This window comes from Helianthus annuus, chromosome 17 (assembly GCF_002127325.2).
Source record: "Helianthus annuus cultivar XRQ/B chromosome 17, HanXRQr2.0-SUNRISE, whole genome shotgun sequence".
In the NCBI taxonomy this organism is placed as follows: domain Eukaryota; kingdom Viridiplantae; phylum Streptophyta; class Magnoliopsida; order Asterales; family Asteraceae; genus Helianthus; species Helianthus annuus.
Window position 1 is genome coordinate 193,450,017 of NC_035449.2, and position 27,542 is coordinate 193,477,558.

The 27,542-nt window shown below is 41.0% G+C and overlaps 1 protein-coding gene across 1 annotated transcript; it reads left to right on the plus strand.

Moving 5' to 3' along the window:
- Positions 1-24,405: 24,405 nt before the first annotated feature.
- LOC110920669 (expansin-A1) lies at positions 24,406-27,130 on the plus strand. Its single transcript, XM_022164853.2, has 4 exons — positions 24,406-24,670; positions 25,019-25,288; positions 25,701-26,013; positions 26,360-27,130. Exons 1-4 carry the CDS (start codon positions 24,406-24,408, stop codon positions 26,664-26,666), a joined length of 1,155 nt encoding a protein of 384 aa, XP_022020545.2. The 3' UTR covers positions 26,667-27,130.
- The last annotated feature ends 412 nt before the right edge of the window (positions 27,131-27,542 follow it).

The window sequence follows — 27,542 nt, forward strand, 5'->3', positions numbered from 1 at the left end:
TTCAAGTGACCAGTCTTTCCACAAGCTTCACATACTTTTGGCCCGCATCGACCAGAGTGATGGCGTTGGCAAGAGTTACACTTGGGATGTGCACCCATATATCCCTTACCTTTCCTCCTACCACCAGCTGTATCCTGAGCTGGCTGGCATACTTGATTCCCCTTTCTTAACCACCACCCTGGTGCCCTGCTTGAAGTTTGAAAACTTCCGCTTGTTCCCTCCAGATAACTCCACATGAGTCTCTTTCTTCTTTGGCTCAGCTTCATCAAACTTGTTCAAACGAATTGCCTCCTCTGTGAGAGCCACGCTCAAATCGATGGCTTCAGTGATAGTCGCAGGTTTGGAGGAGGTCACCATGCTTATGATTTGAGGAGCCAATCCCCAAATGAAACGTTCAATTCTCTTGAACTCAGGAGTGACCATGTAGGGTACCACATGCGATAAGTCGTGGAATCTCTGAACATACTCTGCTATCTTTGGGCCTTCCATTTTCAAATGCCAGAACTCGGTCTCCAATCTCTGGATTTCAGCGCGGGAGCAGTACTTTTTGCGCATGAGTTCCTTCAGTTCGGTCCAGGTCAGCGCGTAGGTAGCAGCTTCGCCGAGTGTCTGTACTTGCAAATTCCACCAGGATAGGGCTCCATCCAAAAATTGCCTAGAGATATAGGTGACTTGCTAATCCAGTGCGCATTTGCTCATGCGAAGAACAGATTCAGTTTTCTCAGCCCAGCGGACAAAGGCGACAGCACCTCCTGTGCCATCAAAGTTTACGGGCTTACAGTCTAAGAACTGCTTGTAGGTGCACCCTGCACATACATTATAACATATGATTGGCATTAGCATTCTTGCTAAGGAAATCCATTTAGGTCATGATATGTCTTAATGACTTAGGGTTACCATGAGGTGGATTGTTATTGTTGCCAGTGTTGCCAGAGTTGCTTCCACTCATTCCTCCTTGAGAGGCAGCATATTGAGCAATGGCAGCAGCAATGACTTGCTGTAGTTCTTCCTGAGTGGTAGGCATTTGCGGTTGTTGACATCTTGGCGGCATCTTCTAAAGATGTGTTTACGTCGGTCAGGCATGGTAAAGCGTACGTATATAGTAATAGTAATAGTACATAACATCTCATGTTATCAATATATCACAAATACTAATCACACAACATCCCATGTCACAAATATACAAATAATCAATCAAGCATCAAATATGATGAGAATACTGCGATTGCCATATATCGAGACCACATAGTAAGTGTATCAGTACATCACTGTGTCATACAATCATCAATCAACTAGGGGCTACATCACCCCTGTCCAAAAACTATATCAAGTCAGTGTCAAATACATCAAATATATGTCAACAAAAGTCAGAATCATCATGTAGTCTCCAAAAATGCTGTGCAGTCAAAAGCAATCGCGGTCCTCTCACCAACGTCTACCCAAACAGTACTGATGAGCTCTATACAGATGGCGGTGGAGGAGGGGGAAAGTGAGTGTAAAACAAACGACGTAACTGGAGCCAGTCCTCCTCCATGGCTCTCTGAGTACGGATGAAAGAAGCGACCTGCTGCTCTAAAGCAAAGAGACGTGCAGCATAATCTGGGGGTACAGGTCGAAATGGCTGCAAAGGAGAGTGTGTCTGACCATGGCACGAACATGGTGGAAGCTGAGCTCTCTCAAGCTCCTGGATACGCTGCGTGTGTGACTCATGCTGAAAAACGAAAGACATCAAAATGTCCTCAATAGTATGTCCCACATGGAACGGATGGTAAGGATCAGTAGGTGGCATGACAGGCGGTGAGGACCAGAGTAAAGGCTCACTGGTGGGGTCAAAAGGTGCCACGTGAAACGGTGAAGCGGATGGTATAACAGGTGGAAACTGTGGCCTAACAGGAACAGATGTCGGCATATGCCCAAAGGGATGGGCCGACGAACCCTCTCCAGGTCTCGCTGGAGGTGCAAACTGAGGAACCTGAAAAGAGAAATCAACATGTCGTGTATCAGTATGGTGTGGGGGAATAGGTGGAACATCCTCATCAGCAGGAATCCACCCGTGCGGTGCGTGCTCGTCCGGTGGATCCATGTGTGCCGCGAACAGTGCATGCTCGGGCTCTAGTGGAACGGGATCAGGTGGGGGAGCAACAAAAGGATCAACGAGTGCAATGTGATCAACAGGATGGTCAACAGGTATATCAGCAATAAGAGGTGGATCGATATGATCGGCAGCAATAACATGATCTCCCTCCAGATGATCATCGATAGGCGGGTCAGCTATAACAGGCTCAACAGGGATGCCAGCATGTACGGGGTCATGCTCGGGCATAGGGTCTAAAGCAGCTGCCTGCTCAGGAGCCAAGGCAGGCTCGGGATCATCAAAAGCCATCTCGAAGTCGAACTCGGGGTCGATAGGATCGACTGGTCAGCTGGATCCTCCATGGGCTGATCCATCGGTATAAACTCTATATCATGATCCGGGTCGAATCCCGGAGGAAAGATAGGATCAGAATCCTCCACGTCATCATGGTCAAACGCAAAGCTGGGAATAGGAGCAACAGAGGATGCCTGGTCAGGATCTGAACCATGCGAAAAGTGTTGTGCGCTCAAAGGGTGGGAAGGTGCGGATGCCACAGACTCAAAGGAGTCTGGGACCGGAGAATGCGCAGGCGAATCCTCGGCGGGAGCATCAGCGATCATCAGAAGATCGCCAGCAGGAAGTCGGGCCTCGCCCTGGATCTCATCCTCGATCGGCTCGTCATCATACAGATCAATATCGCCGTCAGCCTCGGCGTCAAGAAGTATGTCATACGCAGGATAAACGGCTAAGGGTATAGGAGCCGGAATCTCTACTAACGGTAGGTACTCAACGGGAGCGCCATCTGCAGGCTCATCAGCACCCTCAGGTAGTGCGAAGGGCTGAAAATCGTCCTCGTCAGTGCTGGTATAGTCAGAAGTGTGCACCTCGTGCTCTGAGGATGTGGGGTCATCAGATACTACAGGTATGGGTCCAGTGGTGTCCGAATCGCCTGTACCGGGCGAGTCCATGAGTCTGTAACATAAACACAAATATGCACAAATAATCAGTCATACAATCAAGTAATCACATAAGTCACCAAGTAATAAATCACGTAATCCTCCTAGTCCCACTAGCCTCCCAGTCTCCTAGACTGACATTCCTAGTCCCGCTAGCCAAATTCTTCCCAGTCTCTAAGACTGCTCTATCATCCAACTCGACCTCCTAGATCGAGCCTCGGCCTCCATGACCGAGCCTCAGCCTTCATGACTGAGCCTACTCTTCCTAGTCTCACTAGCCATCTACCTCGATCTCTAAGATCGAGCCTCGGCCTCCAAGACCGAGCCTCAGCCTCCAAGACTGAGCCTAAAACAATAAACATCTACCTCGATCTCTAAGATCGAGCCTCGGCCTCCAAGACCGAGCCTCAGCCTCCAAGACTGAGCCTAAAAATATAATAAATAAAATGTGCTCAACATTTGTTTATAAAAAGGTTTTGGATCTGGACTTAAATGGTATGCAGTAAAAATGTTTTCGTGAGAGCCCTAGTGATCATCGTCTAGACTCGAGAAAGAATCCTAGTTCGCTATGATCAGAGCTCTGATACCAAGCTGTCACACCCTGGCTTTGCGGAAGCGTGGTTAGTTTGGTGTGACTTCTTAATACCATAGCTTAACCATAACAAAGCTATATGAATAAAAACCATGCAAGATCATCCATTCGATTAAGTTTAAAACCAAAATACCATAACATTGTTTTTACGGGAAAACACCCTAACAACCATAACCTTGTTCAACAAACATTACAAACTCAAACATAACATAAACATGGTTTAAGGACTGTGACTTGTCCAGGAAAGAGTCACATCCCCTAAACCCGGATGAGCTCGGAAATAGTGCAGCGGGAAAACGTGCCATACCGTGCCAGATCTTTAATTCCCTGAAATACATGTAAGTTGAAAAATCAACAATAATGTTGAGCGAGTTCATGCGAAAGTGAGTAAATAAACCTTTGTATTTATCAAAATCCTGGTATGTAGCAAATAAGGAAAAAGAGATCACCAATGGTTTGCAAGGCCATTGATATGTGTGAAGTGCAAGTAGGAAGACTCAAACCTTGCGATTTTGCGTCGGGGCACAAAGTCACCCCGAGGTCCGTTATGCTGGACCTGGGGTTGGGCTCGCTACACCCAGATAGATCTACCGCTTACATCCCTCGGTCCTACAATGAGGATTAATGGCCTCCAGTTCCCGCCTACCCACTCACATGATCTAAGTAGTAACCCTCCTTACGCTAACCATACCATGTAAAAAGTACTCGTAATCATAGTAACATGTATTTCACCCCCGCAGTTTAGAAAACCGAAAACAGTTAAGAGAAAAGGGGGACATGAACTCACAGTCGGTGCGTCTCTACCAAGTACTCCAATCAGGCAGCTGTGCAACGACCTACATGTGCTAATTCTATTAGACGGACGGCCGTGCCTTAGCTTTATAGTTTAAGTTTTTGGGAAATAGTTAGACAACTATTTCGGGTTTACTTTTCGTATATACTTGGTAGTTAATCTCCTTCCCAAGGATGGGGGATTTAATACATGTGCGTTCAAATTATATCATTAAGTCTCACTTAATATATTTTTATTTCTAATTCCAAAATATAAATATTTTTCTCAAAAATATTATATTTTCTTTTCACATAATATTCCCCAAAAATAATACGTTGATAAAATACGCGTTCGTAAATATTTCCGTATAATGCGTAAGTTACGTTTTATCATTCGAGTGGTAATAAATATTACCAGTGTAACTTATATAGTTATCGTAGAGGCGTTCGTATTATTTTGGATCTGTTAACGTTCGTAAATATTATTTTTACTCTAAAAATAATATTTGTGTATTTTCACAAAATAATCATAAACAATGTTGTGAAAATAAATACTTACCAAATATATATTTATCGCATTTAATTTTTGTGAAAATCCCACCTCCGAATATTTGTAAATAAAGTCGTGGCGAAATATATTTTGAAAACATGTCGAAAAGATATTTCTAACACTTATAGTGAAAATAATTCTAAGTGTTAGGTTTTAGAAAAATTTCGCCAGATTTTCCTCTGTAACTGGAGGTGGCCACGCTTTCAAGCGTATCATTTTCTTTTACTAAATCAATTTCAACAACTTCTTTATTCATTCAAACAATTTCCGACACATCAACTAGTCGTCAAGTATCTAAATTGCATAATTACATGAACTTGTAGTTTTTCCGAAACTATACTGTAAATCCCATTATATTTTGTGGATCTTTAGGTAAAGTAATTTGATCCCGTAAAAACCTCGTTTTTAGAGTAATTCCATCTTTACAACTTCTCGTCATCTTTTACAAAGTTTGTTATTTTGTCGAAACTTTTCATTTCACAAGTGTTTACACACTTGTGGTTTATAAAAATCATGCTTGTTAGTGTAAGATCCATTTTTTTAGAAAACATGATTTCTTTGACAGTCGGTCTTTTGAAAATACCACCTGCAGATACGTAGATCTGCTAGTTTTAAATACTATTCCACAAGTAAAACATTTTTACACAAGTTCATGATTCGCGTGTGGTAGAGTTTCACCTTTTAACCCTTGTTCTATTCAAAACAAGCTTATGTCAAGATCCATGACCTTAACCAAACCGGGTTAAATGATGATCCGAGCTACCACAACATAGATCGGGTCTAGATAACCACACAAAATCAATACTACAACATTTACACAACTAGTGATCTTTTAACCAACAATACTTGCATTTTTAGTAAACTTTAATGCTTCAAATTGTAAGATTCCGAGTTTTAACTGTTACACATTGCATTAACCACTTTAGATTAGTTCGAGAGAGTGTTTTAAGCATTATACCTCTAGCTCGAGGCTAGGGAAGAATCTATGCGAAAAATGCGTGGATAAAAGCTAGATAGAGAGGTCCTTCGTCTTCCGTTTGCTCCGAGCTTCCTAATGCGTGATCCTTGACACTTGTATAACCTTGGAATGGAATGATCAAGAACCAAAAATGGATGTAGAGGGGGAGGGGGAGGGGTGTTTGGCCGAAGTATGTAGAGCAAGAGGGAGAGTAGTTTGGTTGTGATGGAAAGTGAATGATCTAATGTGCCATGACATGTTACTTATAGGCAAAGTTTTTCATGGTTAACCATTGGATTTTATGCTCACTAGATACTAAACATTTAGATTATAATATTCAAAAGTAATCAAGGTTTGTCTCCTTGGTTTGGGACGATTTCAATGGGGGGAGGGGGTTCTAGTTTGTTTCCAACCATTAGTTAGGTTATCTAGTTAGGTTAAATAAGTTAGTTAAGTAGTTAACTTGGTTAGTGGTGTGTTGTGCTTTATGGCGAGTGTTAGGGTGTTCAGGGACCCTAACTGGCTCAGAAAAAGACCAATATTGTTAATGTCAATATTTTTATGTTCCGGGTATAGTCCGGTTGTTCGGTTGGATAGTAATCCGTTAAAGCGCTTAATAAAGCTTTTAAGTGTCGTAATACCATTTTTAGTGACACAACTTATTCCTGACACTTGGAAAGTGTCTAGTAATATTTTTCTCATGTTTTGGCACTTTATTAGCTAGCCAGAAGCTGAAATGTTAATTAAAGTGCTGTGTTTTGTGCTCAGTGTATGTTTTAGGCACATCCAGTCATCGTAACTTATTCCTAGAGACGCAGTTCTACAACCCTTGTATCCCTACACTCACTATGGGTGTAGTAAAATAATTCTGGCTCGTACAGGCCTTAGAGGCAGTATCTGCCTGATGCTGGCTTTATCAGCATGTTCAATAGGTTATCCGTTCATAGTGCTACTGTGCTTTTGTGCATCATGTTCGTCACTAAGGTTCAGCATGTAAATAGTGTAGTGACAGTAAATAGAGTATGATGCAGATATGTACATGTATCAAAAATCAAGTAGCAGTTCATCAGTAATTTCAAGTAAGCACAGTAATTTAAGCAGCAATTAATTATTAATTAAATCGTACGGATACCTGGTTTTGTGAGGGTTGTCACATTTTGGCATGGAAGAAGGGAAGTTTTTAGGCTTCATAGTCACAAACGGCGGTTTTAAAGTGAACCCAGAGAAAGTCCAGGCCATAGAGCGAATGCCATCGCCGCGAACAATCAAAGAGATGCAACGCTTGGCCGGCCGCCTAGCCGCGCTTAACCGTTTTCTATCCAATCACGCCGCGAAGTCGTACCCCTTTATCAGTACGTTGCGCAACTGTGTAAAGAAACAAGAGTTCAAATGGACCCCCGAGGCAGAGACAGTTTTCCAGCAAATGAAGGAATGTTTGATCGAGCTCCCTACCCTGACTGCACCGTTCGAAAAAGAACCACTCATACTGTACTTGTCTTCTTTAGATAAGGCAGTAGGGTCGGTATTACTGGTGGAGAGAAACGGAGTCCAAACTCCAATTTATTACGTCAGCAGGGTACTCACTGACCCAGAAACAAGATATTCCACGATGGAAAAATTAGTTCTCGCACTGCTACACGCCTCCAGAAGGCTACGCAGATATATTACAGGACATGTGATAACCGTGCTTACCAACTTCCACATCGGCACGATATTGCAAAAGCCAGAGACGTCAGGGCGGTTAGCAAAATGGGCCATTGAGATGGGGGGCCATAATATCTTGTACAGGCCGCGCCCAGGCATTAAGGGCCAGGTCTTAGCCGACTTCATCACAGAAGTTCCGGCCGATAAAATCAAAGAATGTGAGCTGGTAGAGACTCCTGAAAACCACGTGACAGACGAGACTTGGATGCTTTATACTGATGGGGCCTCAAATGAGGACGGCGCGGGAGCAGGATTGTGCCTTGTGAGCCCTGAGAATCATGAATTTACTTACGCCATCAAGTTGGATTTTAAAAACACCAACAACGAGGCAGAGTACGAAGCATTTCTGGCAGGCTTACGCCTCGCCATCAAAATGGGAGCTAAAAATTTAAAAGCACACGTTGATTCACTCCTGATAGCCAGCCAAGTTAACGGTATATACGATGCAAAGGGCGAGGTTATGGCCCTATATCTTGAGCAAGCGAAAAAATTGCTTCAGCAGTTCCAGTCTCACAAGGTAATCCACATCAATCGCTCTGAAAACAAACCGGCCGATGCCTTGAGCAAGCTTGCTTCAACTTCCTTTCAACATCTTGCTAAAGATGTAAGAATCAAAGTACTCAAGAATCCATCATTCCTGCTACGACAAGTAAACGTGATCGAGATGGGGCAACCATCCTGGATGACCCCGATAATCCAATATTTGCAAGAGAGGATACTCCCTGAAAACAGAGCAGAGGCGAGGAAGATTCAGAACAAAGCCCTGCATTACGAAATGAATGGCGGTATTCTGTACCGAAAGTCCTTCTTAGGGCCACTATTGCGTTGTGTGGACCCCCAAGATGCGAACTACTTGATCAGGGAGATCCACGAAGGGATCTGCGGCATTCATTCAGGACCACGAATGGTTGTCGCGAAGATCATGAACGCCGGATATTACTGGCAAGGGATGCATGTTGATGCCCTGAAGGAGATCCGCAAGTGCGACTCCTGTCAGCGACATTCTCCAAAAACCACGCGCCCCAAAAACGACCTCACCCATGGATCCACTGCTTGGCCTTTTCAGCAGTGGGGCATTGACATGGTGGGACCCTTCCCAGAGGCTCCTGGCGCCGTAAAATTTATAATAGTAGTCGTGGATTACTTCACAAAGTGGGTGGAGGCCAAAGCTCTGGCTTCAACTACAGCTATGATGGTGCGCAAGTTCATTTGGGAACACATCATCTACAGGTTTGGCCTACCACTCAAGATTGTAACCGATAACGGTACTAACTTTGCGTCTGAAGACCTTCAGAATTGGATGAAAGAGATGAAAATCGAGCACACTTTCACATCCGTTGCGCACCCTCAAGGCAACGGACAGGTAGAAAGCGTGAACAAATGTATTGTCGAGGGGATAAAGGCCCGACTGGGCACAAGGCGAAGAGGCTGGGTAGATGAGCTCCCGAGCATCTTGGGGGCTCACCGAACCATGCCAAAAACTAGTACCGGCGAGACCCCTTTTAGCCTGGTCTATGGCTCAGAAGCGGTTATCCCGGCTGAAGTTGGCCTACCCTCCCCGCGCTTGACAACAGTCAACGCAATCGACAATGAGGCAGAGAGACGTCTTGACTTGGATTTGTTGGAAGAAAGGCGCGAAATCGCGCAAATCAGAGAAGCCAAGTACAAAACACAACTGGAGAGGCACTACAACACAAGAGTACGCATCTGTACCTTCACTCCAGGAGAATACGTCTTCCGAGACAATGAAGCGTCAAATGCCGAGCGCCCAGGGAAGCTAGCACCCAAATGGGAAGGCCCATACTTGGTCCACGAAGTGCTAGGCAAAGGGGCTTACAAGTTACGCACCCTAGATGGCCACATCTTACCGCGAACGTGGAATGCACAACAACTGCGCAAATGCTATATGTAATTTAACTTGGCCTCGCGCCTCTTTTATTTTCCTACGTCGGCTATACGCCCTTTACAATTAATGTATGTTGGCCTAAGCGCCCGTTTCGAAGCCAATGAAAGCATACGCATGTTTTTCCATTACCTCTTTCGTTACAAATGCATGTTAAACTTCTTATTAGCACGAAAACACTCCAGCAACTTACAGGCTCCCAAACAAGAACGCCTCCAAGGTCCTCCGCGAACAAAGCGCGAGACCGGGCAGTTCCACTCACGCGAGAAACTTCCATTTATTCGAGCTAATTTAACCTAAGTTTCTAACAACAGTGTAATAATTTTAACGGGAAAGAACAAGCAAAATTCATTCAATATAAAACAAGCGCGACCGCGCAACATTGTACATTCAAAGAAAGCAAAAAATTACAAGGCACAATGCCTATCAACCAAGCCTATTCGAGGTCATCACGTTGATCACCATCATCATCGCCGTCATCATCACCATCTCCACCGTCATCGCCAGCTGGTTCCTCCTCATCTGATAACTCAACAGTCACCGGTGGATCGAGAATGGCCTTGAGACGCTGACACCAGTCGTCTTTCTTTAGAGCCTCCACAACCAAGTCCATTACAGGCAATGTAAGGTTATCATAAGCACTCTTAGCACGCGTCAACTCGACGTTAGCCTGGTCGGTCACCGAGCAATGGCTCACATCAAACTCTTGTCCAAACATCTCCTCAACGTGTTGGGCACATTCCAGATAGCCCCCTCGATGACCCACTGCGCGCGCAGCATCTGTCAGCGCAGCGACAGCGCGATCCAGCTCGCCAGCGTTGAGGATAGAGTTGGCAATCTATAACGAAAACAGAACATTAAAGACAATTCCTAGCAAATTAAGCATACAAAAATATATAAGTACAAACTTACCAGCACTACTCCGCGACTGCGCATCCACTCGGCCTCAAAGACAAGTGTATCAACGATACCTTGCGCCTCAGAGTAGTTCGTCTGCGCTACATTAAGGGCGGCGGCACTGACAGTGCGCGCCTCTTCAGCAGTGGCAGCCTTAACTTTTTCCGCTTCGAGGTCGATCTCCAAGGACTCGCATCTATCAATCTGATCATTCAGGCGACGTTGCAGCTCAGCGATTTCGATATCCTTGGCCTGTAGATCCTTATCCTTGCTGGACAATTGCACCTTCACATCAGCCAACTCAACCTGAAAAGCGACAAAAGACTTAGGCCATTTTGCAAACAGCATAGAAAGAAGGGAAATAAATTTAACAAACCTCCATCTGCTGCTTGGCAGCCTGTGCAGCCTGCGCATCCTCAACTTTCGCAGTAAGCTTAACAATCTTGGCTTCAAGCTCAACGATCTTGTTCCGAGCAGCGAAAGCGCGCTCATTATCCTTCTCGCATATGCGCTTAAACTCGGCCTTCTCCTTGGCCAGTTGCTGTTCAGCAGCTTGAAGCTTATTTTTCAAGCCCTCACGCCCCCATTCCTCTGCTTTCTTATCCGCATCAAACTTGGCCTTCTCTTCATCAAATGCGGTTTTGGATTTCTCAAAATCGTTGATACGCTTCAACATCCGCTCGCGATAACCCTCCCAGTCCGCTCGCTCCCTAACCATCGTTCGCCACTCGCGAACAATTTGATGGTTAGCGGCGCGAGTATTGGCCCCCCCCCCGATCACATACGTTCGATACAAGCTCTCATGGGTCTTCGCCCTCTGCCGATTAACCTCACCAGGAGTAAAAGAGTTTAAGAACCAATCGCGGTAGGGCCCAAATTCTTGAAAAGTGTCCCTTTGCTTCAAACCCCAGGGAGCTTGGTGAGAAGCGCTACCACGTTCTTCCTCGGTATAGCTTTTGTAATAGATATCACCAAGGGTATCCTTCGCCCCAATGACTTGTGGGTTATAGCCCCCAGCCCCACCAGAGCTTGCGCCGCTGGAAACATACCGACCCGACCTCTTGGTAGAAATTATCTTTGATCGATCAATAGGCTCAGTGTGCGCGGGGTGGGTAGGCTTCACAACCTCAGGCTCTTTCCTCCTCTCAAGACCCTTAGTGATCTCCAACTGCGGATCAGTGATAGGCTTTTCCAAAGCCTTCTTCTGCTCTCTCTCCTTCTCCACATCAGAGGCTTTCTTCCTCTTCGCCTCTGCAGCCCGCCTCTCTTCCTCAGCCTTCTTCCTCTCCGCGTCTTCAGACTTCCTATCTTCCTCAGCCTTCCTCTTTTTCTCTACCTCATCTTTCTTCCGACGCTCCTCGGCTTTTCTCTGCGCCTCAGCAGCCTTCGCCACATCCCCCTCACTAACATTTTTATCCTTAGTAGTCTGGGAAGATTTAATGGTAATCTTCGGCCTCTTCGGCTCTGGCTCAGTGAATGTAACCCCTTTCTCAGGGGTTTTCTTCTTGATCTCTGCAGAAACTAAGTAATTAAGCAAAGAAAATTACAATTAGGAAGAGAAGTCAAGAGCTTACCAGGAGAAAATCTATAGAGAGAGCGCAAGTTGCTCGTTTTCCCAACCAAGGGAATCGCACCAACCACCGATGCGGAAACCACACCAGTGGTGGTCTCACTTCTAACTCTTTTTCTGCTGACCAACTGTGCAGCAGCCTCCTCTTCTTCTTCAGCTTCCTCTTCTTCATGCGCGGCAGTGGAAGGAGTTGCACCAGCATCAGGGTTACGAGAACCCGCGCTTCCAGAGCTCCTTGAACCACCCGCTCCAGTCTTCGTCTCAGTTGCGCGCGACAAGCCTTTAAGTGAATCACTAATTATCACATAATTCTTTAAGTCACTCTGTCGAAGGCGAAGAGTACCTTTACCAGCTGCACCAGCGGTTGCGCGACTACTACCAGCCCCCTTGCTGGTCACCTCGGGATCCAAGTTGGTTTTCTTCTTCTTTTTCAAGGGTTTTTTCTTCTTCTCTTCTGGGTCAACCCCCAAGTCGCGCAACACACCTGCAAAGATGTTAGACCACGGACTTAGCTCGCCGTTTGAAGACCCTACAGACTCCTCGCTGGAAAGATAGAAAACCTCTTTCCCAGCAGAAGTCACAGAGCGCAAAGGACGAGGTTTAGGGAATTGCGCACCTTCGGTTGCAGTAGGCGGCGAGGCAAATGCATCAGTAACCGGGTACATGAAATTGCTTCTAATCTGCTCATACAAGCTTTCCTCATCATCGAGAAGGGGGCGCACGCCCATGGATCCCCCAAAAGTAGCAAAGGCAGCTTGGTACAGTTGCGCCTCTGCACATCAAAAAGCATAAATAAAATAGAGCAGGAGACATACAACAAGGGAAAGTAGGAAAATAACTGACCTTGATCACCAATCTTCAGAATAGGCACTTCCTTGCTGTCCGGTGACCACTGGTCACTCATGCGCGCCGCCACCAATACATTTTCCCCAAACACCCGGTTAGGGGTAGGGGTCAATTGTTGATACCACCATTCATGTTTTGGGATCGGAAGATCCTCCTTCAGCACCGGCTCACTCCAATCCCTGAAAGGCATGGCGGTCGGAAGCACTTCTTCTCGAATAAAGAAGAATTTGGGTTTCCAATCATGGAAACTCTTCGGTGGGTTCAGCAAAATCTTCTTTGCAGCACCACGGCTGGCAAACGAGAAGAAACCCATCGTCCTTTGAAGCTGATAGAAGGCCCGGAACTTCTCAACAGATGGCTCGATGCCATGAGCTCGGCATAAAAACTCAAAATAACGAACCCTAACCATTCCAGGAGGACCCATCTGGGAAATATGGAAGTTGTAGTGATGCAATATGCTCCCCATGAAGTTCGTCGCCGGCAGCCTAAAGTTGCCTTGAAGAAAAAAATCTTCAAACAACGTGATGTAGCCCGACGGTGCGTCGGCTGATGTCTGAGTTTGAGCCGGGTACCGTGCATCCCACTCCGGTGGAAACCGGAAGCTCCTAATAATTTGCTCAAATAGTCCAAGATCCCACCGGAGAACGGGAACAGGACCCTCTTCTCCGGAAACACCCTCCTGATGTTCTTCAGTCATCGTGAGTAAAGATCCAAGTTTCTGGAAAAACTCGAAGATGTGAAGAAAACTTCTTGAAGATCTGCTACAAGATTTGAAGATTCAAAGAAGAGAAACGAGAGAAAATTGGAAAGAGTAAAAGAGAAGTGAGAACCTCTCACATCTCTTCGGATATATATACCCATCGCATTTAATGCGATGGGTAAACGTGCCGCTTTCGCCGCTAGGCTAACCAACGAGAGGCTGCCACGTCACGCGTAAAAGCAGGGGTGACGGTTACCACGCGCGCGTGGGCCTCACTCTCCTAACACGAAGTGCAACCGTCGCAGTCGGCATGATGACATCCGTGCCAGGGGTCAACTCAGACGTCGCAATCAGCGACTTATCTCACCAACTTGCCAGAGTTCAAATTTCAAAGTTTTTCCCGCCATAAAACTACAATTAGCTTCATGCAAAAGCTACGAGGGCCGCGCAAGTCAACATCGCCTTAACAACACTTCGCGCCTGCTCAGTGAACCAATGAATCACCTGGAACCTACCTTGGTAGCCGCGCAGTTGAAAACAACAAAGACCACATGCGCCACGCCAACCAAAGGCAAGAGAACATTTCCTTCAACTTTTATTTTTTCCAAGTCCAGAGCTCCAACCACTTGCGTCGCGCATGGTGCAGCACTGGACTGGGGGGACTTGAAGGGGTATGGTCCCAAAAAGCCGAGCAAACCTCCATTAAGGTTGCGCGTGGGACCATACTCCTTATCTTAATAATCTTCCTATCAGAGTCTCGCGCAAGCTACACCACTTGCTGCTCTATGGCGGGCGAGGTCCCGTCCACAAGAAGCTACGATATCAGCACTTAGCATACTAAAGGAGCACATGGGCATACTAACACGCGCGGGGTTAGTTAGATTCTCAACAAAAACCATATAGGAAGGCAGCGCAAGGCTGCCCCCGGTGGTACATAGGGTACAAGTGGCAGTAAAAAAGAGCCAATGAGCGTCCAGCAGGCTCTGTTCAATCGTGCGCCACGATCATCTGACGAGAAGTACTTAAGGACGCCTATGTGGCACCAATCAGAGGACGGAGACATCTGTCCCATGATCTCCACTTGTCTGCTGATGGCAGAAGAACAACAGGGCCGACAACAATGACACGTGGCTCCAATCAAGGCGCGCCAGCGCCGAAGAGCTTCTAGACGCCACTAAACGGTCGACACCAGTGAGACAAGGAGCATATCGGTTATGTTGTCCGTTTCCGGCCCAAGGCCCATCAGCCCATAACCTCTTACACCTCTCCGGCTATAAATATAGACCTCATTTCACAGGTTAAACATTCCATTCCCTCTACTCTCACTCTTAACACTTGATTATCCTCCCAAGCAGTCGCTTATTCTCACGCCGGAGCCCGGTTAAGAGGGAAACCCCCCACATTCCCCTCTTGACGAGTAACGGTGTTCTGTTTTGCAGGATTAAACACCAAGTCGGAGCTCAGATATTCAGTAGAAGATTAACCACTATGATAGAAACATAAACCAAACTGATTAATCCCCACAATTAGTTCAGTGTTTCTTCAGCTGGGATTAAGTCTTTGTAATCACCAAGTTACAGCCGGTATGTGGGGTTTTGTATACATTACTTGATAACCATCACCATTGGACAAACGGGTTAGCCAAGGGGTGATATGACCATAGTCACAGACACCATTGGGCACAGGCTACCGATGGTTGGTCGAGTGACAAATACTGTGGGTAGTTGGTTGATAAACAGAAACATTGTAATCGCTCTTAATACTGTAAATTATAACAAATGTGTCGTTTTCAGTAAACTGAATGATTCACTTAGTATTTTCCGCTGACAAAACCTTTTTCAAACATGTTTTCAGGTAACCTGTTATGATCCAGGAAAAGTGCCGTGAAGCACTACAAGCTTAAGGAAGTGGCTCAATATAAATAAATAAAGAAACATGTTTTGTAAAATAAAGATTTCCCAGTGAAATCACTTTAGTGTAAATTACAGGGTTTTATCCCTAAATTATGTAATAAAGTAAACGGACATTTTTAGTATTAAAAAGATCCTGTATTAAAGACTTCCGCTGTCACCTAAATTAATTACCACTGGATTCCTGTGCCGCGGCTCTGGACCGGGTCAAACCGGGGCTAGGGCCGTGACACTTGAGGATTGAAGAAAAAACAACCAACTAGGTTATAATGATATGTCTTAATAGTGATCATGATGACGAACACAAGAAACAACCAAAGTTATACGTTACGCCATGATAAAACAGGCTAACACTTTGAAGTGATAAGGAAATACGAGACACGACATGGTGGCTGGAAGTTACAAGTAGTAAATGATGAACATAACCATACTAGAAACCTCATACACCTATACATACACAAGCTACTTGCATGCATAATCACGAGGCTTGGTGCCAACAAGGTGTGGTGCGACAGTTGGATATGTTTTTCATGCCTTGCTTGCTTTCCAGAGTCAGGCGCGACCTAGCTTATTGTTTGGCTAATAATTTTTCTACACGTGTTAGTGTGAAGTAACCAAATGACCTACGTGCAGGCGCTTACATCAAGTACATCGCGTGTGCTCTAGGCGTTCTTACGCTTGCCATTATGAGTCATTTGACTGCGCTTCTTGAGCCACAAAGTTTGGATCTCCAGACACTTATCGACATGCATATTGTTGCATGGTTCCTAGGTCAGGATCTTCGATTATTGGTGGTGCTCGGGTAGGTTTGGGAGGCGCGTCAACAACACCAACAGGCACATATTGAGCAATAACATCCGCCTCTACTGCATCGACATATTTCCGGAGTTGCAAGACTTTCTACACACGTCGAGGCATTATTAGAGCAACATGTTCAGAATTGTCGTATAGTTTAAATCTTTGTACAACTCATATAGTGTTATATGAGTTGTATAGCCAAAAATTTTGTGCAGAAGACCAAACAGGTTGTTCAATTCTATGTAAGAAATTTATATCTCATATAGGGCCATACGAGTCGTATAACCCAACCACTAGATAAAATAGGACTTACTAACAGCCATATAACCTGTATATCTCTATACAAGTCATATAGATGTCAGCGAGTGGCGTCCAAAAAACCATAGTGAGTTGTTCGGATAATGCAAGCGTTTTTATGTCTATGAAGAAACGTACTTGTATATTCTTCCATAGTAAGCAAAAATAATTTACACCACAAGAATGACAATTCATATACAAAAAGTACACATGATCACAATATGTATATGCAACAACCGGCAAATCTACCCAAATAAATGAACATAAAGTAGGGATAAGTCAGGTAAATAATTTTGCCATCAATGTAAAACCCTCCCAAATTGATGCAACATTAAATGTATTATGTGGTAAAAAAACTATATCAAATATATTATCATTTATTTTATTGTATATGTGGAAAAAAAAACTATATAAAATATATTATCATTTATTTTATTGTATTCTGTAAAAAAATCCATTTTGTTATCATATAAATCATGTCTTTACATACATATTATATCAATATATTTCGTTAACTAAAAGTTTGAGTTTATAAATAATAAATACCTAATTTATGTTTGACCTTTTATTTAATAAATAATGCTAATCTAACCTTGATTTTTTTATTCACATTTGTGGTTTTTTATATAACTTCACTACTAACTATTTCAAAAGAAACCATATCTTAAATTTCCGATATGTTCAATAACAAATATATACATTTTTCGAACATAAGTTGATAAAAGTGTGTTTTAGTTTCACAATTTCACCAAAGAGATTTATGATTGAATATCTTATCAAGAGACAAGATAAAAAGACTTGACCAAAAAATATTTATTAAAATTAGTGAATAATCTAATCTAATCTAATCTATACTATATAATAAAAGAAACCACTTTTGAGACACTTGTCATCATATTAGAGCATCTCTTATAGATAATTATTATTTTAATTTAATATTTTCTAATTAATTATAGATAATCCTTCTGCTAAATATTATTTAGTTTAATATCTTATGGATAATTATCATTTAGTTTAATTGTCATCATATTAGAGCATTTCTTATAGATAATTATTATTTTAATTTAATATTTTCTAATTAATTATAGATAATCCTTCTACTAAATATTATTTAGTTTAATATCTTATGGATAATTATCATTTAGTTTAATCTTCTTCTAATTTATAATATTATTTAGAGTAAATTACGATTTTGGCCATGTGGTTATATCACTTTTACCCTTTTAGCTTAAAAAAGAATTTTTTAACATCCGAGCCCCCAACGTATTCTTTTCTAACCCTTTTGGCCCCTAACGCTAACCTCATCCATTAAATGTTATTTTTAACATCTGAGCCCCCAACGTCTTCTTTTTTAACCCTTTTGGCCCCTAACACTAACCCCATCCATTAAATGTTAGGGGCCAAGAGGATTAGAAAAAAAGACGTTAGGGGCCGAAAAGGTTAGAAAAAAAGACAGGGGTTTAGATGTTAAAAAACTATTGTTTGAGCTAGACGTTGGGGGTCAAACAGGTTTTAGGAAACTTAATATAAAATTAACTGATATACAAGAAGTTTTTTAGATATAACTTTTTATTATTTGATGTATAAAATTAGATTTATTTAATTCGTACAATACACGGGGTTTTTTAAGGATATATATTTTTTTATTATTTAGTACATAAAATTACATTTGTTCAAACCGTGTAATACGCATATTTTTAAAGATGTATTTTTTTTATTATTTGGTATATAAAATTATTTATATTTATTCAACCTGTGTAATAAATGAGTTCTTTAAAGATGTATTATTCTTATTATTTGGTAAACAATATTACATTTATTCAACTCGTGCAATACACGTGTTTTAAAGATATAACTTTTTTATTTGGTATATAAAATTACATTTATTCAACCCGTACAATATTGTTCTTATAGATATAACTTTTTATTATTTAATATATAAAATTATATTTATTCAACCCGTGTAATAAAAAAGGTTTTTAAAGATATACTATTTTATTATTTAGTATATAAAATTTATTTATTTAACCCGTGTAATACACGGGGTTATAACCTAGTCTAACTACTATAATAAAACACGCGTCATTCATTTAAGGTATCCCGAAGTTTATATTTATTTTATATTAACTAAATTAATATTAAATCTTATCATACTTTAATAAAATATTATCCTCAAATCTAAATTGTTAATTTAATATATATTTAAAACAAATACCTCTCTTATCTACTTATCTTATATTAAATATATAAATAATAAATTAATATTAAATGTTATCCTAATTTATTAAAATATAACTTTTTTTATTATTTGGTATACAAAATTATATTTATTCAACTCGTGTAAAACGCGGGGTTTTTAAGAATATATACGGGGATTCATTAGTTATATATCATGTTAGATGAAAGGCACATGTTTCTCACATAACCACGGGCCTCAGGGGCGGACCCACATTGGTGCCACCGGGGTCCCCGGACCCCAATCTTTTAAAAAAAATAGTAGATTCGGTATATTAAATTGTATATGGACCCCATAAATACAATTAGGTGGACACCATGAAAATAAAAAGAAGGCTGCTGTAGTGATAAATCTCCCTCTTTTCTACCAAGAGGTCATGGGTTCAATCCTTGATAAGACTATTTTTCTTATTTTTTTTTATAATCTAGTTCAAACCTCACTTTAACTCGACCCGAACGAGGACCGACCCGAAAATGGACCCCATTGAAAAAAAATCCTGGGTCCGCCACTGACGGGCCTGCGTGTAAAACCGAGAAAAAAATAACTAAGTCGATCTCTGACTCGCACGTTGCGACAGACCTATCAAACGGGAAAAAATAGACGCGCTGTGACGGACATGTCAAACAGGAAAAAATAGATGAAAAAACGTTGAACCCCACAAGCACGTTGCGGCGTGTTAAGTCGGAAATTTAGAACGACACATTAAACGGAGAACTTATGAAAGATGAAAAGTACATAAGAGACTAAGTTGAAAGTAAAAAAAGTGTGGAGATTAAATTGTAAAAGATGAAAAGCTTTGTGTTGAAAGTAAAAAAAAAATTAAAGGGGTTAAATTGCAAAAGATGAAACTTTAAATTGCAAAACTTTTGAATTATAAGTGAAAAATCAAATTAATCAAAGGGGTTAAAATAACAAAGATTGAAACTTTAGACTTAAATTGCCAAAGATTGAAACTTTAGAGTTAAAAAAGAAATCAATTAAACAAAAGAGATAAATAGATTTAATTAAATTGATGTTTAATATTAGTATTATTATTAAATTATTTAATGAAAGAGATAAATAAAAAATAAGGGTGAGAAATTACAAGAGAATGACACGTGTCTAAACAGGATTTTTGTTTATTAATATAGAAAGATTATTTGGTCGATTTTTCAACCCGACTATACACGAGTTTTTTAAAGGTGCGACGTTTTTAGTATTTAATATACAAAATTACAATTATTTAGGATATATTTTTTATTATTTGGAAGATTTTTCAACCCGACTATACACGGGTTTTTTAAAGATATGACGTTTTTAATAATTAATATACAAAATTACATTTATTTAATCTGTGTAATACACATGATTTTTAAAGATATAACTCTTTTTTAGATCTATTCAACACGTGTAATATACCAGGTTTTTAAGGATGTAATTTTTTATTATTTGGTAGATATATTCAGCCCGATTATTAGTATTTAGTATACAAAATTACATTTATTTAATCTGTGTAATACACATGGTTTTTAAAGATATAACTTTTTTATTATTTAATATATAAAATTGCATTTATTTAACCCGTACAATATACAGAGTTCATAAAGATATAACTTTTTATTATTTAATATATAAAATTACATTTATTCAACACCTGTGTAATACACGGGGTTCTAACCTAGTATACATGTATAGTAATAAAAATTCACGTTTTTTTCTTAATTTTAAAATAAAAAAGCCTAATTCCAAATACAATAATGATAACTCGTTAATAGCCAACATGAGTAGAACTAAGCATTACACATACATCAGTACACCACAAGCAATTCGCTCTGATATGTATAATAAATATAAAAATGGAGAAGACATTAATAGAGGTAGTCATAACTAGGGGTGTAAGCGAGTCGGGCTAAGCCTGAGCTTGACTAGGCTCGAGCTCGGCTCGTCATGTTTTGATGAAGCTCGAGCTCGGCTCGGTTCGAGCCTACATATTTGAGCTCGAGCTCGGCGCGCTAGTAAAATCCTAAGCTCGAGCTCGGCTCGAGCTATTTAGAGAACAACCTCATACGAGCTAAAGCTCGGCTCGAGCTCACGTCAACATTGCACAAATGATCCAAAAGCTCGGCTCGAGTTCGGCTCGCCTATGTTATCGTCATTATTATTATATTATATATAAAAATAATATTTTGTTTGGGCTCGTTTAGGCTCGCGAGCCTAAACGAGCTTCGTATTTCAGGCTCGAGCTCAGGCTCGATAACTAAACGAGCTCTATTTCAAGCTCGGGCTCGGGCTCGTTAAGGCTCAAATCGTTCGAGCTTTTAACCGAGGCAATCACGAGTAGCTCTCGAGCCTCTGGGCTTGTTTACACCCCTAGTCATAACACATCTAACTCATATGGCTAAGGGGGGCTTTTTGGCAATTTCAGAATGAGTAAACGCTGAACTAGTAAGAGGTCTGAATCGTCAGATGCTAAACCAGTAAGAGGTTTGAATCATTAATAGTCAGTATAATGGTTAACTATGCAGAGACAAATGTCTGACAAATTCAGATAAGATTTCTTAACCATTCAGAGACAAATGTCCGAACCATTCAGACTTTTACTTGTGAAACAAACAGTCTAAACCATTAAGTGCTAAATTGGTAAAAGGTCTGAAACATTAAAAGGCCATTAAAAGCTGAAACAAACAACCCCCAAGCCTAACCGCACTTCATTTATCCGAGCAAATAACAAATTACCAAATTGAAAGGTGATAAAGAGGAGAAATTCTAATTGCTTACACATTTTCTCCATATTAGTTGCAACATATAAAGATTAGGTTGATATATAGACTTTGTTTTTTTTATTAAATACATATGATATTGGGGTAATAATTTACAATTTTTTGGCATTAAAATAACTTTAAATATTAATAGTATCAGTTACATAAAATACTTTGTTTTTGTGTTTTTTTTTTTCTTTCTAATTTGTGTGGATGCAATTACATAGATATGAAATATAGAGACAAATATATAGAGAGAAAGCGCACACGGGTTGCCCCGTGTTTAAATGGAGCCAAAAGGCATCATAGTGTCGTCCATATCATTAATATTCGAATCCAAGGACACACCCGTGTCACTTGCTTTTCACTATACTCCAATTCTTTACTAAATTCTTAAGCAAACTCAAAGAAAACATGTATCTAATTAATAAAGTATATTTTTTTTGAACAACAAATTTGGATTATTGACGTATCACTAGAGTATCACCGTGTCACTAGCGGAATTACCTGATCATATCTATCGTCACTAGGCATAATGCGTATACACCAATTCAGGAGGAAACCCAATAAATATGAAAAAAAACTCCCTTGTGTGAATCAAACTCTTGACCTATTGATCTTAAAGCCTTATACCACCTCAAAATGCGACTAGACTTTAAAGCCATGAGCAATCTAAAGTATAATTTACTCATTAATAATAACATGTATCTAATTAATCTAAAGTATACTTTACTCATCAATAATAATTCGTATTCGCAATGTGATAATTAACACTTTTGCATTTTACTTTTGTTGCTAATGGTTATCCGACTCACAAAAAAACTAACTTCAATTGCTCTTAACTTCTATTTATTTTGTCAAAACAATTCAAAAGAGCGTGGGGTATGGTGGGCCTTAGGTTGAGTTTGGGTTGGGGCATGAATTGACACCTGGAATTGGAGCCCCCCCACCGTCTAGTGATGTGTCCGTGGGGTATGGCGGGGCGTGGGTTGGGCTTGGGTTGGGTGCACCGCTTGGCAGATTATTAAAAAAAAAATTACAAAAAATTTATAAAATTCACACAACATTTATAAAAAAAAACCTAAAATTTCATTAGATTTTTAAAAATTACATAATCCTAAAAATTACATAATACCTAAAAATTACAAAATAAAAAACCTAGAGCGTTAGGTAAATTTCAAAAAGGGCGATCTTGTCGAACGCCTTTCGCTCCTTGCCTAGAAATTCAATGTTCGCCACCGCCACCCGGTCCTCGTGGCTTAAATCGCCACTCGGAACGGCTTCGTAGTAAGCCTTGAAACGATCGAGCTTGGGCCGTAGCTCGCGCCAGTTATGTTGGCACGCGTTGAGGTTGTGGCGGTCGTGTCGGACGTTATGTTGGTAGGTTGCGCATGCTTCCGGCCAATATCGTGTTTGGACGGGTTGCCGACCCTTCATAGCGTCAACGGCGTTTGTGACGAGAGCCAATTCTTGCTCGTGGGTCCATGATGCCATCTTCTTCGGGTTGGGGTAGCGTGTTTGTGGGATCAAGTGGGTAGCCGGTGGATAGTGACGGTTTGGGATGGGGTAGCCGGTGGGGTTGAGGGTTACATTTATAGGGGATGTTGGGGTTGGGGTGATCGCTTGGCTTGGCCAAACGGTTTGAATTTAAAATTCAAACTTTCAAATGACCCGCTATGATATGGCGGGGACAGCGAATAGGAGGCCGCCAGCTCGGATGTCAAGACCGCCCCACGCCCGGCTTGAAACCCAAACCCCAAGGGCCACGCCCCAACCCAAGCCCACCCGGGGTGGTGGCTTGGGCGTTTTCTCCCAACCCACGCCCCAACCCAAGCTCCATACCCCATAGTCTAACGTTAGTTGTTTATTAAGGGCATACAAAGTCATTTTTTCGCTTAAAGTTGGTTCAACGGGGCACATATCACATTGTCAAAACAAATTATTATCGGTTATGAGTCAGAGTTTGAATTATAAAATTCTGTCAAATTTAAAAAAAAATAAAGTGTTTATAATACAATGCCAAATTTAAGTACATAGTTAAAAAAGAAAAAAAAACAAATAACACGATTATATATGGTGCAGCTTATGGTGCATGCTAAATATTAAGGCAGTGTCTAGTTAACTTCATAAAATCTGAATGAAATTGAAATATAAATTTTATTTCTTATGTTGTTCATTAAAAAGAATGAAATTGGAATATAAATTTGATTTTCATTAAACGAAAAGAAAATTATAATTGAACAATAACATAAAAAAAAATCTATATTCCAATTCTAGTTTATTAGATTCCTTCCAAAAGGCGAACGTTCCTTAAGTAGTGTTGTAATAAGAATTTAGGAATAACTGATCAAACAATAGTAGTGTTGTACTAAGAATTCAAGAATAACTAATCAAATTCAAATAAATAAATTTTTTATGAACGATCAACGAATTCTCCAATGGGCTACTGACGAAATTCACCACGTCGGAATATACTTGCCTCCGAATCGGGAAAACCCTCACCTAGAGCCGAAGCCCGTGAACACTCAGGGCCTTTCCAACGTTTTTGGATGTCCTAAGCGAACTACAAAGTCAGAGCCCTGTTGAAATGGTATAAAGAAAATCAACAATTGAGATTAAGATTCGAGACATTGAACCACAACGATGATTTTCCCTAATATCGGCCCTAATTTTGTCTAACCCGCAATCAATTTCACATTGGTTGCTAAAAAAAGATCGCAGGTAACGAGGGTTGATGTGTCATGGCGCTGCTTTTGGATTATGAAATGAAGCGTGCACGGACAATGTGGATTCCTGGAGTAAAATCCTAAATAATGCGCCTAGAAACGTTGTTTAAATGGACAAAAAACAAATATAATATATGAAAATAAAAAATTGGAGGCTCTTCTTTATTAGGCTACTCGGTATGGTGCCGGAGCCGAGCACGTCGCCGGAGCAAGACCGACGGGGGCGGCGTGGGAGGACGGCGTCGCCGAGGGGGAGGCCCACATCTTTGGTCCGTCTCAAACGGCTAAAGTCGGACGGCGACGACGGGACGGAGCGGGACGGAGGGGCGGCGGCATGGGAGGATGGTGGTGATGTGGCGTCGCCGAGGGAGGACGGTGATGGCGACGACGCCATACCGTATGGCCTTAGTGGCCCTAGGTTAATAAGCTTAACAGACCAGCCCTGTGAACACTCGTCCGAAGGCACGAAAATGCGATGAGTTAAAACCTGCTAAGTTCAAGGATCAAACTATTAATTACCGCCTACTCACCTTCTTCTATCATCATTGGGTGCCGCCGAAACTAAACGATAGGGGGCCAGGAATAGAATCTGAGTCATTTGAAACAAAAGATCTCTCATTTACCACTTCATCACCACTACCTTATTGGCAAATTCAAATAAATAAATAAATAAGGGTAGATTAAAACCTATAGCACAAATGACTTGATATTTATTTAACAAATTTTTTATTACAAAAGTATTAAAAAGACGGCCCGCGATAATATTTTGAATATTTTCTTAGGGGGCCATAGCGGAACCCTTTAACCCTAATTCTCCAAGCCCCCCCCCCTATTTATATGCAACTGCCCTTACCGGTTTTCTTCACCACCATCCTCACCACTCACTAACACACACACACACACACACACCACATTCTCATACAATGAAATCCATGGCTGCTCTCACTACTTTTGGGTTTTTCTTCCTGGGTTTCCTCTCAGTTCCCGCCGTCAACGCCGACGGCGGCTGGGTCAACGCTCACGCCACCTTCTACGGCGGCGGCGATGCTGCCGGCACAATGGGTACTAACTACATTCTTCTTCATATGAGAAATATCGTAGCTACTCTAGCTCGGGTAGCTAAACTTGACCCGAGCTCTAGTATAAAAATAAGCTTGTTTAACAAATGAGCTAATTACGGTTATAAAGTTATTAATGTACAAAGAATAATTTGATATTTATGCAAGATAAATGTAAAACCTGAGTTTGTTTAAAAAGCTAGCTTTGTGTCATGCCCTGCAAAAATTCAGCACAAATTTTCAGCATTCTAGAACTTTCCAGGGCCATCTAGACGCGTCTGAGAGCTGCCTCTATGGCGCCTCAGGAGAGTTAGAAAATTACTCCGTGACACCTCACTTGAGTTTTATTTATTGACAATTTTTTTTAGTTTTGGTTGATTAGTTAAGTGACATTTTGTTGTTGTTGTATTGGGTAGGTGGAGCATGTGGGTATGGGAATTTGTATAGTCAAGGGTATGGTACAAACACAGCAGCATTAAGTACTGCTCTGTTCAACAACGGGTTGAGTTGCGGGTCATGTTTCGAAATCAAGTGTGTGAATGACAACAAATGGTGTTTGCCCGGCTCCATTAAGGTTACCGCTACCAACTTCTGCCCACCTAACACCGCCTTACCTAACAACAACGGCGGGTGGTGCAACCCTCCACTACAACATTTTGATCTCTCTCAACCTGTGTTTCAACACATTGCTCAATACAAAGCTGGGATTGTTCCTGTTGCTTACCGAAGGTAAGAGCAATTTTCCTCATTCAACAAGGGTATTTTGATAATTTTATGAGCATTTTCTTGAAAAGGGTATTTTAGTAATTTTACAAGGATAGTTTAGTAAAATTACCAGTTTACCAAATTAAAAGGTGTTCTGGTAATTTTAAATATCAGCTAACAAACAAGGGTAGTTTAGTAATTTTACAAAACATTTTAGGTGAAATACAAGTGTAGTTTTGGCGAATTAAGAGTGTTTTAGTCGAATTAAAGGGTATTTTTCAAACAGAATGGCGTTTTGGTATTTTAGTCAATCTCTTAAGGGTGTTTATTAATTTTACAAATATTTGTTTTTTTTTTGTTTCTGTTGTAGGGTACCTTGTTTGAGAAGGGGTGGAATTAGGTTCCAAATCAATGGTCATTCCTACTTCAATTTGGTGTTAGTTACAAATGTGGGTGGTGCCGGAGATGTACATGCGGTGGCAGTCAAAGGGTCAAAGACCGGATGGCAACAAATGTCAAGAAACTGGGGGCAAAATTGGCAATCCAACACTTATTTAAATGGACAGGCCCTATCTTTTAAGGTCACTACAAGTGATGGCAAAACCGTAATTTCTAACAATGTGGTCCCGGCCGGCTGGTCTTTCGGGCAGACCTTCACGGGTGCCCAATTCCGTTGAAAAGGACATTTTTACCCTTAATGGGTTGTAGGTTTAGTGGTCACCTAGTATTTACTATTGTAACTTTTTAGCTACTACAATAGGTACTACAATGTCTATGGGCTTAGTTTCAAAGGGCCTTTTAGTCATTTTGCTTTTTTTAGGGTTACCTTAGTATTAAGAAAGGTTCCCTAGTATTTTAATAGTTGTGATTTGTTGTTTTTGGTGTTGAAGGGCAGTGGTGATCTTTTGCACCCGCCAGAAGAGGATTTGACTTTTTTGCCCTTGTGGGTGGGCATTTGGACTAGGTTATGATATTGTGGTGTCTTTGTTTGCAATGTTTTTGATTTTATGAGGTCTGAAGTTGTAAATTTAGGGTTTTTATTAGTAATGGAAGGTGACTACAAATATCATTAGTTAAGGTTGTTTGGTGTCCTATTTAATGTACTACATTTAATGGATGAAATACAACTATTAATGCTGTTTTTTTTTGAGTTTTTGTTGCTTTACTTTGTAGCAAAATTATCAAAGAATATACAAAGTATCACATCAAGTGCTTTTGTCTTTTTTCATTTTTCCTTTCATTTTTATAAGTTTATTAAATAAAAAAGAGGGTTATCGAAAAAAAAAAAAAAAAAAAAAAACTTGTGGTTGATTTAAAGTTTGTTAATACTTGATGAACTTTTATTCAATGTGTTTTGGCTTGAATTAAATAGTTTGATTTTGCTCTTGAGTTAACTTCTTTTACTCAATGTGTTTTGGCTTGAATTAAATAGAGAAAATTGCTAAAATCGTTCGTTTCTGAGTTTTGGGCATATTTGTCAGTTTTATAAGAACAACTTTTTTTGTAACATATTGCCATTTACTTTTAGGGTTTTTGCCATTTTCATCTAATGT

Coding starts and splice junctions, on each gene's coding strand:
- LOC110920669 (XM_022164853.2), top strand. CDS start 24,406: ATGGTGCCGGAGCCGAGCACGTCGCCGGAGCAAGACCGACGGGGGCGG. Junction 24,671..25,018: donor AAGCTTAACAGACCAGCCCT/GTGAACACTCGT, acceptor AGGGGGCCATAG/CGGAACCCTTTAACCCTAAT. Junction 26,014..26,359: donor GTTCCTGTTGCTTACCGAAG/GTAAGAGCAATT, acceptor TTTCTGTTGTAG/GGTACCTTGTTTGAGAAGGG.